Below are 20,086 nucleotides of genomic sequence, written 5' to 3' on the forward strand. Positions count from 1 at the left end.
AGAGGAGACAGTGAACAGACGCTAGCTGAGCTGCAGCAGCGGCAACATGCACACACACAGCAGTAACGACAGACCATTAGTCCCAAAAAGACGTGTATGTTACCGGTGACCACGCCAAACATGGACGCTACAGTTGATTGGTTAGACAGGAATGGAGGGTTAAAGGTGTGGAGCCATGGCCTACTGTACCTCTAGTAGCGTTCCTGGCCTTGCCAGACACTTTGGGCTGAGAGAGGGAGATGACTTTCGCCCTTTGACCCAGAGCTGAGGTCAAATGACAGAAACGGCCTATTAACCAACAATGATGGATGACAGTCCCATGCACACATACTGTACTAGCAAATCCACAGTTGTGAGGATGCTCATTAACATGACCTTTGAACTAAAACCAAGCCTTGACTCTCAAACTCCTGAGGTTGTGACACCTGGACATAAGGTTCTCACAACAATGATTAAAAAGTTGTCCACGAACGCACGCCAGCACACACACACACTAAAACATTAGATGCACTGATGACGCAGTCGTCATGGTGCTGGTCCTGTTAAAAAAAAAAAGAAGGTAGAGAAGCAGCATGTGGTCCCAAAGTGTCTCACCTCCTCTACTAAATGTTCCAGGAATGTCTTCTTTGCCACCCATCACCTGTTTCATCAGCGCACCAATCTTGGGCTGCCTCAGTTTGTCCGACGAGTCTGTAAACACAAGAATCCAACAGCTCAGCAAGTCCAGCTTAGACACTATAGGGATAACAGCACTCTTTCAATGTTAGCGTGCTATTGGGCCCACCAGAGGTGTTCATGTGTGTGGAGGTGAAGCCGCTGAGCGTGTTCCTGCCGCTGCTCTCACTGTAGGAAGGCATGGAGCTGATGATGGCCTGCAGGTATTTCTCCTGCTCCAGACTAGTGGAATCTGCCTGGGAGGGCACTGCAGACGTAGAAGTCAATGAGCAGGTTCTCCAAAAAAGAACTTACGAGCACAAATGCCTGCTAAAATAAAGCGGGTGAATAAACTAGATGCCTTGATTCGCTTTTTACCTGAAGTGGGGGCGTTGGGCGACTTGAAAAAGCCCACGACTCCCTTGGCATGAAGGCCTGCAGAGCGCAGCAGGACGGCCTTAGTTCTTGAATTCCTCCAGCAGACCACAGGAAAACGGTTCTGTCTGTAGCAGCGGCAGATTCTCTGGATGGTATTGTCTGGAATGCTCTGTGGCACAATGAGTAGGCCAGGGTAGCTGCGACACAGACACAGACACAACAATATATACCAGCTGCACGCAGTCCAAACCTCTCGCTCCACGTGCGCTCTTTTACCATTGTTGTCCTACCTCCTGCAGCACGTGTACATGCGGTTAACAGTCGAAATCCTGAACGGCTCATTCTTTGACCGCGTCAGGCTGTTACTGAGTGTACCCAAACCCAGGCGCTGGTAGTCACGGCAACAGGCTCGCTCCACCACATTGCTCATGGTCTGCCTGTCCGATGAGCGGATGGTGGAGGAGAGGGTCAGGGTGGTCTGGTCCACCTCTTCCGACACTATAGAGACACACAGTGGAGCTCAGCAACTCATTTTTTGATATTTTCTTTGAGTCGTAAAAGAAAACTAAATAACGGTCATTACCTGAGATTTCATCCTCATCAAGTTGTGATTGCATGCTGCTCCTGTTCTCCCAGGTGGGGGGAGAAAACTTCTTTCTGGTCACATTTTGACGGCCAATGGTCCGCTTGGCACTTTTCACCAGGTTCTTAGAAAGTGTTCTGACAAAGAAAAGAAAGCCAACAAATAAACACCCCGAACATTTTAGAATCGGTTACTACACTGATTTAACTCAGCGGTTATTTCACAGCTGCTCGGCAATTACTTCCTGTTGGGTCTTTTACCCAGCAAACGTCCATCTGAATTAAAGAGGCATCCATTCCAGTTGACAATGAGCTGATTTGGCTCAATAGTCGTCTGAGGGCTCAGTGTTGCAGATTTTGCATGTCACAGGGCCAGAGTCAGAGTTAATATGTCTGAAAGAGCATTTATAGAGTGGGCACACACACAAGGGACGGAAAACAAAGAGTCAATAAAAGGGCTGCCACATTTTCCACTGATGAATTATTTAAAGGCTTCTTTTCATTCAAGAAAGAAGGAAAAAGGGACGGGGCAGAGCTTGTTGCTAATGAAAAAGAGACAAAATAAAACTGAAGATGACTCTTGAGATTGAAAAACTTTCTCAGAGTTCATTCAAATAAAATGAAGGACTTTGTTTTTTCTGCATGTGGGCTAAGTATTCAGACATGCGGCTACAGTAAACAACGAGATGTGATATTTCTCTCCTTGAGCACATAAAGATTTGAAGTAACAAACTGACTGAACTGCACTAGAACACTGACCACTTGAAAGTAAACTCGTGTTTTCCTGTTACTTAAATTATAATAATTCTTACATTGCTGACTGATTTGTTTGTGGAGGCTAAACAAAGTTATGGAAATTTGCTTCTTAAAACGTCTTGTAAAACCTATTATGCAATGACAAACATGTGAATTCCTCACACTAGACATGGTCTTACTTGAGTGACTGGTTTTTGTCCTTGGTCTTGTGCTCCACCATTATCTTACAGCTCTGGCCCACAGTGAAGGCGAAGGTGCTCTGGACGTGCTGAGGGTAACGTAGCTTGTGCACGTGCTTCCTGAAAACCTCAGCTAGGTCTGACGCAACCTCCTCATCAAACGCAATCTTCATCAGCTGTCAACCAGTTCAATGAGAAACAAAAAAACGGCATGAAGCAAAGCAGTGAGGGCGGAAAAGAGAAAGAGGGACTTGTTTCTGCTCATGGAAGGTGTAAATGAGGGAGTACCTGGAAAGTGCAGGATCTAAGCTGGAGTCCCTCCTGAACAAACTGGTCCATGGGTAAAGTGACCGAGATTCTCTTCTCCTTGGTCAGAGATGCGATAGGGAACGATCGTGTGACCACCTGCTCGCCCACTGCAGGAGAAAACGGCAACAAAGAGCAAGGCTTAGAGGACAGACGACTTTGGCCTGTTCAAAGCGTCCACGTAACGTGACGTGACGTCTCACCAAGAGGGTCTGTGGGCGTGCCCTTGAAGATGAGCCGGTAGGTGGTGAGGAAGATGGCGCCCTCAGCGGGGAGTAGAGGTGGACCTCCCATCTGCCCTGTGGCCTCCTCCCGGCCGTCAGGTATCAGGTGGACCCGCATCCCATCCATCACCAGCTCCTCGCCCGCCAGCAAAGTCGGCCTCAGCAGTTTGGGCTGGAGAGGAAGAAAAAGAAAACGGAGGCTGTAAAAAAATGTGTATGACCCTAAGTAGAATGGTAAGGGTTTGTTAAAGTATGGATTCGTGTCAGATTTGGATCTTTGGCCAAATCAGATGAAAAGCACTCGTGAATAAGTGAAAAGGCTGCTCTGAACGACACAATATTCCAGTGGGGGGCTCTGTTGTCATTCTGCAGGAAACCCCAGCTAAGAACCACGGCAACTAAAACGGTCAACATCACTCCACTCCTCAGACTCTCATGCTGTCACCATCATGCTGACTTACTGGCTGCTGCACTGTGTAGTGAGTTACACAAAAAACAGAGAGAAAAGGCTAATGTTGAAATTATTAGTTTACTGTTGCATAACAAAAAAAGCAAGTCAACTGAGCTGGAACTCGGCATAGTTGACGTAACAAACCAATGGATAAATACACCAAGAGCCAAACAGAAAATAATATGCGTTTGGGTGTGTTTATAAAGTGGATTTGTTAATTTTGCATGTCTGTCGTGTCGTGTTGTATGGAGTCCCTAAGGTTAAATGGAGAGACCTCTCAGGACTGCTGAGCTTTCCTATACACAGACTCTGGCATTCATTCTTGTCTCCCACTAAACGCCTGAAAGTAGTTACGTGTCCCAGTCCCCTAAATGTAACAGAAATGACAGAACACGTCGTGCCAAGCTCTGGGTTGCCACCATCCCTCTCCAACACAGCACCCTTCAGAAGGCACTCAAATGGCATAACAGGGGGGAGCAATCACCCAGCATGCACTGCGCAGAGATGCCGCTGCGAGTCATACGGTTCTGTGTCTGGTGGACAGACGTACCTGCCGTGACACCTGGAGTCTGAGCAGTAGGGAGTGTGGAGAGGGGGGTGGGCAGGGCTGGCGGAAGGTCTGCATGGTCTTTGTCCAATGGGATGTAAAAATAGGAATTGTTTACCTTTTGGATTGGAGGCAGCCTCTTACTCTCCCTGTGGACTGCGTCCAACGTCTCGATGTGCATCTGAACAATATCTGCGGGGAAAGGAGAAAGGATGAACTGAGAAGCAAATCTTTTCCACAGGGAAGTTTGGTTGCTCCGTGGTGGTTCCATACCCGGTATCATGGTGTGGAGAGCCTTAAGGTGCTCGTTGGTCACTCCACTCTCATTACACACTTTGTCTACAAAACGGTTAATGAAGCGCACCACCGAGTTGGCCACGTCTGAGCTCTCTGCATCCTCGAAGCCGCTCTCTGTGTCGTAGCTCTCTGCCATGCTGCCAGCAATACTACAAGACAACAAAAAGTAGAAAGAAAGAAAGAAAGAAGGAAAAAACAGGTTTGATGAAGTTTTTTGGGGGAGTTCCAGTTCTGTAAGGGCGGGCAGGCGCGTGATTACCTGTTTGTGACATAGCTGTTGCTGACGCTCTCCACGTCTCCGAGGCCCGAGCTCCTCAGCAGGCGGTTTTTGCTGGTGTCCAGCGGCAGCAGCAGGTAGCTCATCCTGTTGGCATAGTGGATGGCCTGACTGAACACCGTGCTCTCCTCCTTCTGCACGCGCTCCGCCTGCATTTCCTTGCTGAGCGTTGGCCATAGTCGGCTCTGCTCCGACGCCAGCTCCAGGGCGCTGATTTCCCTCGTGCCACCAGAACCATCCTGTTGCTCCTGACGACAAGAACAAAGTTGGTGAGAAATCGTCTCAGGACGAATATGTGACACCCCAGACAGGAATTTGGAAGTTTCAAATCACCACGTTGTTCTGCTGCACTCCATTGTCCGTTTCCAGGTACAGAGCTCTTATGTGGTTCTGGACATCGCTGTAGAACATGGCTTCCCAAAACTGCATGTTGGTCCACACCATGTGTTCCTGTACACAGCTGTAGGCAAACTGGGTGATGCCTGCGCCCATTTTCTGTCAGAGACAAGACAGTTTTATCAGGGAGACATGCTACTCAACATCAAATGAAGATGTCCAAGAACTTTTTATTCAATACATAATAAAGAGTGGTTGTGTGTGTGCTGGGGGGTCAAAAACTGTTTATGCTGGTTCTTACCCTGCAGAATGCAGTGACCAGTGGAAGAAGGGCTGCTGCAATTCCATGTTCATCCATATGTGAACAGTCCTGAACAAAAGCAGACGTGCCATGCTCAATGTTGACACAAACACTGAACTCATTTTTCGTGGGCAAAATCTGTCTTCTATATGTCAAAGTGTCTCTGGCTCAAACCATTTGCTATGTTGCAGCAATTTCAGGACTTGCCTGTAAAGTGCAGTTCATCATGCGGACTATGTAGTCAAACTGCTGGTCGTCTAACACTGCTCGGTTCTGTAGCACATGCTGATTGAGCTCCTGGGTCAAACATATCCGCGCTGCCCGGCCCTTCAGTGCTCGTAGAACGGCTGGCATCAGCTAGACAGCGAAAACAAAAATGGTTCCCAATACAAATTATATTTTTAAAGGGGTTGAATTTAAGCACATAAGCTGTGTTTGGGTCGCAGAATTTGGTGCTTCTCTCACCTTCTTGGCCTCCAGCATCTTGTTCTCAAAGATGTACGTAATGCAGTTCCTGACCACCTCCAGGCGGCGGGCGCTGTTAGCTATCATGCTGCCATTTCTGTCAACAATATCTCCTGCAGAAAGAGAGAGGAAAAAGGTGCTCAGATCAGATGCTCATTAATCACAGCAATACCCATAGCCTCACAACAGCCTTTTGTCACCTGCACCACTGTTACAACCATATACATCTTTACATAATGTCTATATCCTTTGCTCCCAGATTGCTTAATTTTTCTTCCCCGCTGTGCAATTTTGGGACTTAAACGCATCACAGACCAACAAGTGCCCGTTCCCTCTCCAGCTCACCTAGCGGAGGCCCAGAAGGCACCATAGCCTTATGCTCTGCCTTGACTACAGGAGGCGCCGTCTTGAGTTTTGCGGCGGCATGGTCAATGAAGAGCTGCACCGCTACGTCATCAAGATCGGGGAACGGCGTCTGATTCTGCACAGTGTTCTGGTTGTCAGATGGTCGCTGGACTTTGTGCATGGCCACGGCGGGGTAAGGGTTCTCCTGGAAAAGAAGGGTCACAGGGAGTATTGCAATTAGGGAGACGATGAATTAAGCACGACGAACGAATGGTTAAAAAGCAGAGGAGCTTGCATAAGCATACGTTTTTGAAAAGCTGCTCAGCCAGCTCTTTTATGTGATTCATAGCTCTGTGTGGATAGGCCTCCTCTTGACGTATTCGCTCAACCTCATTGGCTACCAACTGTGGAACCAAAAAAAGACAGAAATGATGTCCATCATCATTATGTTCTTACAAAAAAAGTAAAATACCTATTTGGTGAAATATGTTCACAACTTTTTTTCTAAACACAAATTTTGCAAAGACACAAATGTTAACTGTTGCAATTTGTTTTCATCCAGCAGCATGCTGCTCAAAATTCAGTAGCAGGATACAATCTAAATCTATCATACATCTAAATTTATTATAAATTTAACATACATACTACACACACAGACTTTGACAAATGTTTCTATCCCAAGAAACTCACTTCATCAAACAGATCGGTGGCTCTGTAGGGAGGCCCCCTCTCTGACACGAAACCAGCGAATGCCATGCCGTCCAGCACCTTCATGAGAAAGTCATCCTCAGACAGCGCTCTCTGGCCCAGGAAGGCGGCCTGTGAAAAGCACAGATGTTGGCGCCAATCTAATCACGCACCATCAGCTTCTATTGGTAGTTGTGTTGATATTTTGCTGTACCTTATGGAAGCGGATCACTGGTTCGGGGTGGATGCGAATGATGTGTAAACACCAGCGATAGCCCTGGAAGAGCCGCGCGAACAGCCACAGAAAAACTGCCCGGATCTCCTTATCCTAGGAAGCGTACACACACACACACACACAGAAAAAAAAAACATTAAACATCAAACATTATTTCCCACCAGCAATAAAACACTTTAACCTCATTCCTCCTTACCTGGATCTTGGGTGCAGAGGGCTGTGTGGATTGTGGGGGGAAGGCATGATCAGCAATTTCCAGCTCTGGATCCAAAACCTACAATAACAACATGAAGCCATCAGTCAATTGCTTGTTGCCTGTCTGAAACTGAAGTCAAAAATGTTATTTATGTTTCTAACCAATGAGGAAATTTGAAGTGAGTCTTGATTATGAAGTTATTTTCTAATTATTAAGAAGGACTGGTGGTACAGAGTGAATTCTAGTCTCATGCTAATGTAAGTTTAAAATGAACATTGTAACATTGTAGACAGGCAAAGTTATCCAGAGTTTATCAACTAACACTTGACCCTAGAAAGAAGGCTTTGGTTTCAGGCTAAGCTGTGGTTTATGGTTGCTACTCAACAATCTGCACCTGTAACCTTCAATCAAACCTCCTGACTATCAGGCAATTTAACAAATTAAATACTACACAAAGCCACTGATCAGTTTCCCAGCTCCACCATTATCTTTTCTTGGGTCTAGTTTCAGCGAGGGAGGGATCAAAGCAGGCTGAACACCGCTCAGATGGCGCTAGAGCCCTCCAGTTTGTGTATCTGCTGGCAGAGGACACAAGCCCCATAACACAGTAAACTCCAGCTTGACCCACTTCCAAGCTTTCATTCCATCAACACAGAATAAACACCATAACACAGAAGAGTCTCCAGGTTAAAAGTCACAAGGCACACGGAGCACGATAAAATCAATGTCCAAATAAGAGCATATCCAACAATTTATGTCTATATTTCATCGGTCGAGTGTGTTTCTTGAGGGCACTTTGACAGACAACACAAGCTGTTGACAAGACTGCAAACCTGATCACATTATTGTTTAAAGTGTCTTAGACACGTTAGTGTCTAAAGATGATTTCTGGGTTACCACCAAAATGAACAATGCTTTAGCTACACTACTGTGTGAACTTTCTTTGGCAAATACAATGTGTGGTTGGAAAAGAGAAGTACATGTACATAGCAACAGATGCTATGAAAGGTATCCAGGTTTTACAGCTTGGTTTCATGCATGTTTAGTAAAAGATAAGATGCAAGACAGAGACGACAATGAAGAAGTTAAATGGTTTGTGATGACATGTTTTTCATGTCAAAGGATCAAAGACATGGTTCAACTCCACACCCAAGCGTTCAGAAAGTTCAGTTTTTCACCAGATGAATTCCCGAATGCACTGGTGTTATAATGGATTTTTTCAAAACATGAACCGTGTTACCTCTGAAGTGAGACTGAGACAAATAAACACCTTTCTTCAAGTTGGTGCCAAGTTTTAACAGACACCGATCATTTTCTACTGACGCATTTGTCATATAAATGAATCATCTGGTTTGCAACGTGACCACACTCACATACAAAGTTAATGATTCAGAAAAGACTAAGCTTTTGTTTTATGTTCAAGCTTTCACAACAGCCAGGTAAATGTGTTTAGTTAAAGTCTACCATTGTTTTTAAAACCTCCCGATTGTTTGTAGTGATTTTTCATTTATTAAAAGAATAAATGTCTGATTGTAAATATTACATTCAATATATAATTATATGGCAGCATGAGCTACAACAACAGATGGGATCAGTCCCTCGTGATGAAGTAGCTATCGAGGTGTGTCATGACCAGGCAAGCCCCGTGTTACGCTAGGTGATTTTACTTTTCATCACGTTTCTAGTAAATTATGTGACAGACGAGCCAACCATAAACTTCTGCAATAAATCTGTCGTTGTCAACATTTAAGAAAATGACTAACAATGAGTGAATTGTTTGTACACTTGAAGTATACCAAAAGGTATAAACAGTGAACAATTTCCAGTAGCAGTAGCTGTAAAACCACATTTATGAAATTAAATAGATAGTAGGAAGTAACACAGATGCAAAGGAATAGGAAAAAAGGATCCTTGAGGAGCTTCCAGGGAGTGTGTTGGTAAAAATTAAAAAATAATCCTGTCAGGGTAGAGGGTAGTATGCTACATTTAGTGTTTATGTTGCAGCTCTTACCATGGAGAGAAGTGTCTGGGTCTGCTGGAGGAGAGGTTCAGGAAGCAGAGAGATGTGGACACACTCAGGGATGGTGACAGTTCCCCCATCCAGGTCAGCAATGATCACATCCAACTGCACAAAAATGCACATGAGCATTGTTTTTAGCCACACCACTGTGATGTGAAAGACAGACACAGACAGCTGCTACTTAAATAAGCTACTAAACAACAACCCATGAGTTGAGGTTTTACCACAGATAGGATGGCAAATTATGACCTCTGACCTTTTAATAACTAATAACTGCTCAAATACTTAATACTCATTATATTTGGATTTGACTACTACCTAAAACACAGCTTGTCATGATTCTAGTTAGATTCAACTACAGCTCCATCAGGGAAGCACACAGTGATGTAGATACCAAACATTATCAAGAAATGTATATTTGTGTAACTTATCTTAGTAAAGGTTTGTGAAGATCATTTTATTAGAACATCCAAATGCAAACAAACAGAAAGCAAACGAGCAGCTGGCAACAGCTGTGTTGTTCTTCTTGCTCACTAAACATTTCTATGAAACACAGTGCAGTCAAATCTTCGATTCATGTCCGAGATCCTCGGGGCAGCTGAGAATACACATTGTTCAAGCTAGTTTTAAGTCTTCTGATTTAGAGAGCCATATATGACATGTACTGTATGGTGATGGGCTGGAATCCCTATTTCATCTTCAACTGCATGTTAGGGGTTTTAAATATACTCCTTATTTGTTCATTGAGTTGCTACTATTGAGTGTGTGCTATGAAATTAGCCTTTTGCTCTGTAGCTGGTTGTACTTTGCTAAATGTTTCAGGCACCATCATTGGTGGTTTTGGTCCAGTTGAAATAACTTTGGAAGCTACTAGTGAATCAGTCACAGAGAAACCTAATGCTTTAAAACACAAAAGGTTTGCCAGTAAAATCACTGTGACACAAATTCATCTATTGTGGTTTTTCACATATTGGATACTAATGTATCATACCCACCAGTTCTTGGGTCTCAGAGCGAAAGAACGAATTGACCCCAATAATAAATGGAGTGGGAGTGCTCAGGACCTCTAGTAGTTTTCCTGGTAGGATGGGAACATAAGTGAAGCTACAAGAGATAAAAACAAAAGGATTTAATTTTCATTCAGCTGTAGTCAACTTCACCCACAACGCTTAACATTCTACTACTAAAGATGCATCACTGGAGACTGGTAACAGACCTGTATTTGAGGGGGAACATGATAGCCAGCAGTCCACGGCAAGCGTCCGTTAGCCTCTGATAGCTGCTAGACAGGAACAGGATCTTGTGCTCAGTCAAAGCAGCACAGAACAGGCACAGTACGTTGATGATACCTAAGAGGAGAGGGAGAGTTAATAAAACGGGCTTTTGACGCATTATTTGATTTTAATATTGTCCCTAACAGCAAGGTTTGGCTGATCAGCTCTGACCAAACCACTGTAAGACACAGCTAGGCATATTATAATCACTCATACCAAGTTGTCGGAACAGCTGTGCCACGCTGCTGCCGCTGACAGGGAGCGAGTCATTGATCGGAGTCTGGATGACCTGCCGATCGCCAGCACCTAATGTTATAGTCCTCTGTAAAGTGACAGAAAGGAAAAGAGAACGGGTGGTTTGAAAAGGAGCTATGATCATGCAATTGGATAGCGACAGGTGCATTTCGGAAAAATCACAGTAGTGCGCATCTAGAGAGCAGCGTGAATCAACAACAGAGAGAGAAACTGAGAGGCCTAGCAGGAAGTTGACACAAGCCATTCCAGCTGATCGGGGGCATCAATGAAGCAGAGCAGAACTCCAAGACAACAAACCTTCATTGTAAAACTATACCGTGTCATCATCGCTGAACCTGTGTGCGATGCAGACAGCCCAGCAGTCAGACAGGTGTCATGCTCTGGCAGTTTTCCACTGCGGTCTATTGCAAGCACAAGCAAGTGGAAATCAAGAGGCATGAAGCATATCCTGGGCAGCGTGTTCGATTTGACAGTGTGCCTCATCACTAAATCCTCCACTGCAAGTTTACCTAGGAGTATGGGATGTGTGCTGTTATAGTGCGAAACAGCCACTGATTACAGCAGAAACCTGCAGCAAAGACGAGGAACAGAACAGCACTTCTGTATGCCATGCTTTCAACAGCAGCAATAGCATGAGTAACCACAGACAAGCTGTTAGCAATTCAATAATGTGACTCATCTGATCATCTGCGTAGTTAAACTGTTTGGATGTTGATAACGTGCAGAGAAGCACTGCTTTAAAGGCTACACAGAATACTCTGACTTGATAGGTTGATAAACCCCTCATCTATTACTCATACTCATCTGTTCCTATTTTTGGAAGGCTCCAGGTGTTGTCACTGTACTTTGGCCTTACAAGTGATATATATAGGGAATTACAATGCAGTGCTACCAATTAAATGCAAGGAGCAATGAAGCAGTAAAAGTGAGCTATGGCGTACCAATCTCTCCGCTTTTTCATCTTGGCCCGGCTGCGCAAGCGCCCGGCACAGGCAACCGCACATACATGGCAGGATAAAACACAGGTTAGAAACAACAACACTGAGAGCACACAATGCTCAAAGTTGACAACAATAAGACCGTAAATGCACCAGAGACGCAAACGAGAAAGCGGCACAAACATTGCGATCATTAAAGGTGAAGATGAGGGCTGTGTAAAAATGCATGAGACAGACGAAGCAAAACAAAGCTACCAAGCAAGTAGAGTTCCTGTACTGAAATCATCAAACAAATAACAATAACCTTAACGGGAAAAGCTCACAGGCTGCTCGCCAAAGAGAATCTCCCAATTTGAGTAAATGAAAGAAAAGGGCAACGAACCCAGGGCAAAATGTGTCAGCTGGAAGTGAGCCTTCCCTTGGTTATATCCTACAGGTCTGTCACTCACATCACTTGGCAATCCGGCCTGTCATTTCCAGAGACTTGAACGGAAATTCCCTCTGTCACATTATTTGATTTCTAAAAGACAAACTTAACATTCCTGGAACAGCCTACCCACTTATGGATGATAAGCACTTGACTTATCCAAACGGAGCAGAAGTCCTCCCCCAACTCATTACATTACCACACATACACACACACACAAACACAGGTCAGTGGTCAGGGGTACAAAGTGTGAGAGATCACACTGTTGTTTGAGGGGACTTTACTAGAGAAAATGCTCAAATAAATAATAAAATTAAAAAAACAATGTGGTTTGTCATGCCTGTTTTAGCCATGGTCTTATTAACAACATGGTTCTTTTCTGCTCTATTCTTACTGTCTGGTATTTCTTACAGGCTAATGACCTGATGTTCCCTTCATAAGATTTTTGCGAGCAATCAATTCACTCCTAGGACAAATTTAAGAGTGACACCTCCTAGGCTCAGAAATACGAGATCCTACAGTTAAATAAAAGCCAGTAACTATACATTTTTATATTTATTTAATATAGGAAGAGAGTCCAAGTGCCAATTGTTTGTGTCCTAAGATGACTGGTATGTGACAGTGTTGCCATGGTTACACTGTATGTATAATGGCCATGATCGCTTTGATGTCGCCCGTTGTTGTGCATGTTTGCACAGAGGCTGAACAGGCATTTAGTGAGGTTGACTGTAAGGTTGTGTGTGTGTATATGTGTGTGTTAGTAACCCTATTTTCTGCCATTGTAGGGGGTGGGTGGGGGTAGAGGGTGTAGCTGCCATACAGAGTGTATCTCTGCAACCATAAGGGCTATTTCAATGCATTTGGTGTCATAATGTAGGGGACACTTGTGAGATGTGATATTAGGGTTTAAATATTAGTATTAGTATTAGTATTAATATTAAAAAAATGCACCTACAGTATGATACAATCTCAGTAAAGTGAGGCCAACTTTAAAAACTTTAAAACAACTTTAAAAACGTTAAAGCTTTTGGTCTGTCCTCCTCTTGAGAGGAAAGAGCAGAACTGTTTGTACTTGTTGTAACAGCCAAGTAAAGTCCCAGGGGAGTCTGTGTACATGTACATACAGTAAAAGAGGAAAAGGATTTAAATTGTCAGTTTGTCTCTTATAATTTTATGCTGAATTATAATTAGCATGTATCTCTATCTATCTTGTGAGTACTTCAAGTCTAAGAGGTGAGCAATGTATTAGCCTCTGCTGTTTGGGTCCGCGTGTACGTTAACGCTGATTAGATCTGATTCTCCTATTCAGACACTGTGCTTCCCAGTAGGTAACCATCTGCCATCCCATATGGTCACCTAGCAACTCAAATGCAACCTGCAAAGCCCCTGTAGGCTGTGTGAAAAAGACTTATCAATTTCTGCCACAAATACCATTTAGGACAAACACAAGAGATAAAATGAATGTTGGAAATTATCCTTTGGATCACAAAACACAAAAAGCAGCTAAAGCACCATCAATCACACATGAATATAATATGATTTGAAGAAAAAGTACACTCAACAAAAAATAAATCAACTCTGAGATTAAAAGAATCAATAAAATTGCGCTGGTTGTTGATTGGTGAACTCTGCAGGATGGAAAAAAGTTACCTGAAGACAGGCCAGCAGCCAGTCACAGGCCAGTGCCTGTGGAACCATGTCTAAACTACAAACTGGGGACTCATCTATCTGTAACACAGAGGAACCAGTGTACAGTTGGGTGTACACACGATACACACAGTTAGAGCAAGTGGAAACCAAAAGGGGAGGATTCAACTCATGGGAAAAAAACAAACAGGCACCTTTTACTGTATGTGGCTGTGAACACAAGTCAGTGTAATTGGAACACCTAATTTATCAATTACGGACAATAAACCTAAAGGAACAAGGTTATCATTGTAATTTTTCTAAAAATGTGTATTTAAAAAAAAATTAGAAAAAATGAAAACACAATCAATTGCAAATTCTCATGAGAAATACGTTATAATGTAATGTGCTAAAGTATTAAAGTGTTGGCCGTGATGGTGTTTTCGCTCTGCTAATATTTTTATAATGTAGGAAGCTCTTGCAGTAATATCTGTCAACATAAAAAAGCAAGCACGTAATGGTGCCAAAGCTTGTGTGTAAGATACAATCTGTTATGAGAAGAAACTAAAGACATTTGGTTTATCTGTGTTAAAGGACGGATATGTCAAGCTATGACCGCCACCGCCTGATAAATGTGAAGATTAAGTGTCACTGATTATGTACAAAGGGAGTTATGTATATATAGCAATACAAATTAGGTAAAATATTACTAGTCTGGTGTCTAGACTGTGAACTGAGGGTGTTTACGGAGCTGCAGTATAAATCACAATGTGATGTAACAGGATGAGACGTGTCCTTTTAAAAAGCTATTTCTTTTCATAATCAATCGGTGAATTAATCAAAAAAATATCATGTTTTAAGCGAAATTACATAAAAATTCATGCACACTTTTTATATTCTTGCACAGAATAAACAGAGATACAGGTTCCAAGCTTCTCTATACACAGCTAATATTTCAATGAAGCTAACACAAGTTTAGACCTGCTACGCAGCACACTGGGAGGTTGCCAACTGCCTGCTCAGCCTTGCAAGGCATAGGGTGACATAGGCCTATGCTTGAACAGTATAAAAACTGATACAGAGGTGTCACATGTTAGCCTTGGGCTGCTGACCCTGATAGCTTTGACCTATTTGAATGGCGAGGCTGTGATCATCTTGGACCTCTGAAGCGTGGCGGCAGTTTGGAATGTGATTCATACACGGGACTGTGTGAGCAAGATGAGCAGTCTTACGTCATACCTGAGAACCACCAGCAATAGGGATGATACAAGTGAGGAGATTTCCGACCACCGTTTCCAAGGGAACAGACAGGCAATCTACATGGACGGCGTAGATGAGGCCCAGACAGTTCTGTTTAATAAGAGCAGACAAAGTCAATAAGAAAACCAACATAGTACTGTACTTTTGTATAGTAATGACATCAAATTTACTACAGATGGGTGATGATGATGATGATGAATACTCCATGCGACTCACAAAGAACACATTGAAACCAATTACGGTAAAGAAATAATTGATGTGTGTTTCGCACCCTGTAGACTTCAGTGTAATCCAGTCGAGAAACCAACACCAGGCTCTTTGGGGCAAAGACCTTCGCTGGCTGGACCACAGCTGGCTCCTCGTCTGCCTCATCTGCCTCGCTAGTGCCAACTTTCTGCAACTGAACAGAAAGGTGCAGCTACAATCAGATAGAAACCACAAGCTTGGTAGTGAAGGGCACAGATGCGGGCATCTATCTCACCTGGGGGTTGTCCAGGCCCTCCCAGAAGGTGAAGCAGGCGCAGTAGTGACGCTCTGAGTTGATGTCCGTCAAAACCGCTACAAAGAAAGACGGAGGCTGACGCTGGGGAACCAGCTGCCAACCACTGGGCTGACAGAACTAGAGAGGGGGAAGAAGGGAGGTACAACAGAGACGGAAAGATTTGAAAAGAATATTACTTCTGTTACATATATATTATTTATTAGACACCAGTAACTTCTAGTTTAAACTTTGTTTTTCCTCAATGGCAAAATCAGCTCTGTTCTGATTAATGAAGCAAACTGCTTTTGTTTTCACAAAGCAGCACAACAATAGAAAGTCTGTTTACAGTAGCTGTAAAGATGTGTCATGGTGGTTATTGGTTATTGCTTCAATGATTTGAAGAATAAAGCTGAAGTTGGCCTGTAAGTGGATGGGTAAGCATGTGACATTTGTTGTGTCGGTAATCTTTCCGCAACAAAAGCCGCTTATGAAACAAATACGCTGATTTACAGGTTTGCTGAGTCTGCAAGGATGACAGCCTGACCCACATCAATGGACTCCACGTGTTTTCAGATTACTGGTGAGTGGTGTATAAATAGAGCAGATCATCATTCAGTGGTTCAGATTTCAATTTAATAATTTGGGTTTTATTGTTCATTTGTGTTGGGACCTTTTGCAACACGTTCAAAATCTCTCTTCCTGTATTTCCTGAGTATAGTGGCCGCAAGTTCTAGTGGGTGGATGGTGGAATGGGGAACAGTGACTTCCATGATTGACAAAGTTTGATGTCCACAAAACATTGTTGTGCCTTATACATGTTCTACAGGCACGTCTGATGCTTAGGTGTGTGTGTGAAACAAGTGAAAGGGCGTCATAAAATAAGTTCTAAATGGCTCTATTGCTACAAATATTAATTTTGTGAAACAAAACCAAGCTGCTGCCATGTTTTAAAGTAAGCACAGTGTTAATGACTTCAACTCTGAACACAAAGCTGATGTAACTTTTCCCAAAAGTATGAAATAAATAGAAGTTTGAGCAAATTCAAATTTGTTCTTTTGTTTATTATTTTTCAGGATTGGTCGCTTCAACGGAGTCCAAAGTTCAAATAGTCTACAATAGAGCGAGCCGCACTGGAGCTCCTTGAGGTTGTCCTTGGCTCTTTGTCTTGTCAAACTATCCTTCTTCAATGCGGGGTTTATTTTCCTCTCGCAGCAATGTCCAGAAAGGTTAGTTCCAGTCCCACGAACTTTGAACTTTGTTAATAATGTTGCAAACTGCAGCTACTTTTAAGTCAAGTCGCTCAGAGATCTTTACTGTTAACATACTGTACTTGTATATCATTTAGTTTGTGATTTTCTCCGACAACTCTCTCCTCTGTCTTCTGAGGTCCACAGTGAACACGCTGCCTACTGGAATGGAACCGAGAGGGCGTCCCACACAATCACGGGCCCTACACAGGAACATGTCTGTGCGAGTTGACTTACCAACTCTGTGCCCTGTGGGAACGGGCTGTCCTCCCAGTCTTTCTCAGGAAACCGCTGGAGAATGCGACCTTGACCTTCACCCTCCGCTGCAGAGAGACACAGGGAGAGATTACATATAGAGGTCAGACCTCATTATTTACACAGTTTGTTGTTCGTTTATTTAGAAAAACATTGTGACGTTCATCAGCGTTTTATCATTTGTATGTCGCACATAAATAAACTTCGTATTCAAATAATCTTCTTTAAAAACATCTTGTCTCACTATGACAAACATAATTATGCTGATCTGGGGAACTGATATATTGTGATAGAATAGCTCGTGCTGTGATAGTTTTGACCTGACATGATTTTCCGGGTTTCATTCCTCTCGTAGTAGGGCATTTGGAGTTTTTGGAGTATCTGACGAATCACTGTGCCTGCAGATTAGTCATGAGAAAATTCTAGTTGTTACCACTGATTTCTGTCTGTTACTTGTTTTAAAAGAGTCAACAAGTGCCTGTTAAACAGAATGTGGAAGTGTTACAGCGCTCGCTTGCTGCTGTTTAATTAGACCATTTCCTCCACTGGCCAGGGCCCGGCTCATCACAAAGGCACAATGACACAACAAAAGCTGACTTATGTAACCACCACAAGCCCGTCATTCAGCTTGATTCCATCCCAAGTCCTGCAGGCTGCATAACTGCGCCATTCATCTGCACAGAGAATACACTTTATCCTCCCAAAACAAAGAAGCAGAAACTAGCATAAAATGACACAAAACTGCATTAAATAATAGGTGGTTGAGCAACATTTAGAACAAACCTAAGCTTTTTAAATCACTAATGTCCCATACAAACAGTGTAAGAGTAAAAAATCAGGGCTGGTTCAAATGCAATATGAGCCAATGGTTGAAGGGTGGGGAATCTCCAACCAGTTAAAGCGGGTCACGGCGCAGCAGTTGGGAGGAGTGTATGCATAAGCCAGGAGGGAGTGGGGAGTGACACGCAGGCCAGTGAACCACAGACTACAGATAGACAGAGAGATAGAAAGACAGACACAGACACACACGACTACGCTCCTTTTCACTGTCATGTTTGATTTTAGGCAACTGGGGTGAGCTTAACTAGAGTCTCTCTTAACTGACGGTAGGTGTGAGTGTGGCTGGTTGTCGGTCTCCATGTGATGGTGACCTGTCCAGGATGCCCAACATCTTGCCTGGAGGACGGCTGGCATAGGTTCCAGCACTCCTCGACCCTTACTGTATGAATGGATGGATGGATAGATAGATAGATGCATGGCATAGGAAGAAACATTAGCTACAGTTGACTTACACTAAAGTTAATCAATAGTTTGTGTGCAGATGTCAGATAAAGCCTTGTTCACCACTTTACCTAGTGACAACTTGAAGCATTGTTGACCTGCATATTGAAAAATAAAAAACAACTTGTTTCTGATCATTCACAGCCTTTCTAAAGCCACAAGGCCGCATAAAGAGCAAATGAGCGCATTTGCAACCGTTTCTGCAGAGCTACAGCAGAAAGGAAAGCACCACACAGGAAAGCAAACCACACAATGAAAAGCGACCACTCCTGACAGGGAGCTGCATTAATATTTAAGTGGCACCAGTACGTATTAGACAAGGAATCAAACTAATGCCAGGTCCGGTATGAAGTGAAATACAAACAGTGATGGGCAACACACTTGAGGTGAAAAGACTAAGCAACTATGATGCAAGTGTTTACCTTGTAGGAACAGGTGAGTAGTGTATGACTGGGCCTGATGCACCGGTTTGTGTAATGTCTCATATCTTGAGGTGAATGAAGTAGCAACATTAAAAAAACCCAAACACAATTGACTATTTTCATCCCCCTGTTGATTCCAGTTCAAACCCAGAATGAAGCACGTTGTTTCATCATTTTGGACAATGTAAGACAAAATAAAAGGACTATTCACTGCAGTACAACTGAAAAAGGACACCTTTTTGTCTCCAACTTTCCTGACTGCACATCATAATATTATTGTTACGTAAACATACTGTAAAGAAGTCATACCCTATCAGCCTTAGAGACTGTTGAGAAATTGTACCACTAGGGCTCAACTATTCAGACTTGGTTTGCAGAATGTCATGGGATTTATTACTACAGTCGGAATGTGTCTTTGGCAGTTGACATTACTTACTACTGCTGTATGTCACTGGACAGAGCTGCTTTCCCGATATCTAATGACAGCTGCTTAAATACTACAAAACTCTAAAGTCCTCCTATGTTTTAGAAAGTACATTATTAACACCAGAGCAAAATGTTGACTTAAAATTGACTTAATGTTGACTTAAAATAAATCACAATTATGATAATTACCTAGTTTTAATTCTGTAAAAGGCAACAGTGGGTGGACAACTTTGTGTATAACAAATACACTGATAAGAGCGGTGTACTGTTCGAAGTTGCTTATAGGAAATTTTTCACATCTGTATCAGAACATGATAATGTATATATATTTAATGTTGCAAAACTGCTTGGTAAATAGGCTTAGTCTGAACATCACATTCTGAAATGTTGATTTTTAGATATCTGCCAGACCAGCATGACTGTGCACTCACTTTCCCAAAAAGTGGCATCGCTCCCATTTCCCACTCTTTTCTCTGCCGGCAGGTACAAAGTGGTAAAGTGATTTCACCATTGTAAGCATGAGTCAGGCCACAGCGTGGCCACACCTCTTTCACTTTGACAGCGGCTCATTCAGGCTGGATGATCATTTCGTGTGGCCCTCCTCTGTGTCACACCCTCCGATTTCCAGTCAGATCCAGTTTGATTAGTACATGGCAAAGCTCCAGCGGGCCCTGCGCATAGGCTGGATCTTAAGCAACACAAGATCTCATTATGTTAAAGGTAATTTGTGATAAGCTGTAGACATTGTGCTGTTGTTAAATGTTTTAAACATTCATTTAATTAATACAACTTTGCACTCAAAACAAGCAAACTAAGAGCTGAGGCATGAACTACAGGAGGCTAAATATATGGAAAACTGACTGCATAATAAAGCTTCCAAACTCTATCAGCCTGTTGTGTGAGAGGCATATCCTGCTATAAACCAGGCAGGTACAGTAACTGGAGGTTCTACCTGTAG

General features: G+C 43.1%; 1 protein-coding gene across 5 annotated transcripts in view; it reads right to left on the reverse strand.

Annotated features, from left to right (window-relative positions):
* Nucleotides 1–20,086, reverse strand: part of sbf1 (SET binding factor 1) — a 36,571-nt gene that overhangs the window by 6,142 nt on the left and 10,343 nt on the right. Inside the window, exons 2-32 of one of the 5 annotated variants that reach the window (XM_029161627.3) lie at nucleotides 16,982–17,067; nucleotides 15,498–15,635; nucleotides 15,288–15,416; nucleotides 14,996–15,106; nucleotides 13,781–13,858; nucleotides 11,707–11,736; nucleotides 10,727–10,832; nucleotides 10,453–10,585; nucleotides 10,232–10,340; nucleotides 9,228–9,341; nucleotides 7,217–7,294; nucleotides 7,000–7,113; nucleotides 6,789–6,917; nucleotides 6,404–6,502; nucleotides 6,099–6,303; nucleotides 5,754–5,866; nucleotides 5,496–5,645; nucleotides 5,289–5,357; nucleotides 4,985–5,146; nucleotides 4,634–4,899; nucleotides 4,351–4,523; nucleotides 4,196–4,269; nucleotides 3,059–3,251; nucleotides 2,838–2,965; nucleotides 2,550–2,725; nucleotides 1,616–1,752; nucleotides 1,323–1,530; nucleotides 1,033–1,229; nucleotides 785–922; nucleotides 595–690; nucleotides 190–264 (exon numbers count right to left, since the gene is read on the reverse strand). In XM_029161627.3, the coding sequence (XP_029017460.1) occupies nucleotides 190–264; nucleotides 595–690; nucleotides 785–922; nucleotides 1,033–1,229; nucleotides 1,323–1,530; nucleotides 1,616–1,752; nucleotides 2,550–2,725; nucleotides 2,838–2,965; nucleotides 3,059–3,251; nucleotides 4,196–4,269; nucleotides 4,351–4,523; nucleotides 4,634–4,899; nucleotides 4,985–5,146; nucleotides 5,289–5,357; nucleotides 5,496–5,645; nucleotides 5,754–5,866; nucleotides 6,099–6,303; nucleotides 6,404–6,502; nucleotides 6,789–6,917; nucleotides 7,000–7,113; nucleotides 7,217–7,294; nucleotides 9,228–9,341; nucleotides 10,232–10,340; nucleotides 10,453–10,585; nucleotides 10,727–10,832; nucleotides 11,707–11,736; nucleotides 13,781–13,858; nucleotides 14,996–15,106; nucleotides 15,288–15,416; nucleotides 15,498–15,635; nucleotides 16,982–17,067 (4,014 nt within the window). The remainder of the gene's footprint in view (nucleotides 1–189; nucleotides 265–594; nucleotides 691–784; nucleotides 923–1,032; nucleotides 1,230–1,322; nucleotides 1,531–1,615; nucleotides 1,753–2,549; nucleotides 2,726–2,837; nucleotides 2,966–3,058; nucleotides 3,252–4,195; nucleotides 4,270–4,350; nucleotides 4,524–4,633; nucleotides 4,900–4,984; nucleotides 5,147–5,288; nucleotides 5,358–5,495; nucleotides 5,646–5,753; nucleotides 5,867–6,098; nucleotides 6,304–6,403; nucleotides 6,503–6,788; nucleotides 6,918–6,999; nucleotides 7,114–7,216; nucleotides 7,295–9,227; nucleotides 9,342–10,231; nucleotides 10,341–10,452; nucleotides 10,586–10,726; nucleotides 10,833–11,706; nucleotides 11,737–13,780; nucleotides 13,859–14,995; nucleotides 15,107–15,287; nucleotides 15,417–15,497; nucleotides 15,636–16,981; nucleotides 17,068–20,086) is intronic. The other 4 variants (XM_055511561.1, XM_029161629.3, XM_029161630.3 and 1 more) reach the window with 4 other exon arrangements.

Source organism: Betta splendens, chromosome 9 (assembly GCF_900634795.4).
Source record: "Betta splendens chromosome 9, fBetSpl5.4, whole genome shotgun sequence".
NCBI lineage: Eukaryota > Metazoa > Chordata > Actinopteri > Anabantiformes > Osphronemidae > Betta > Betta splendens.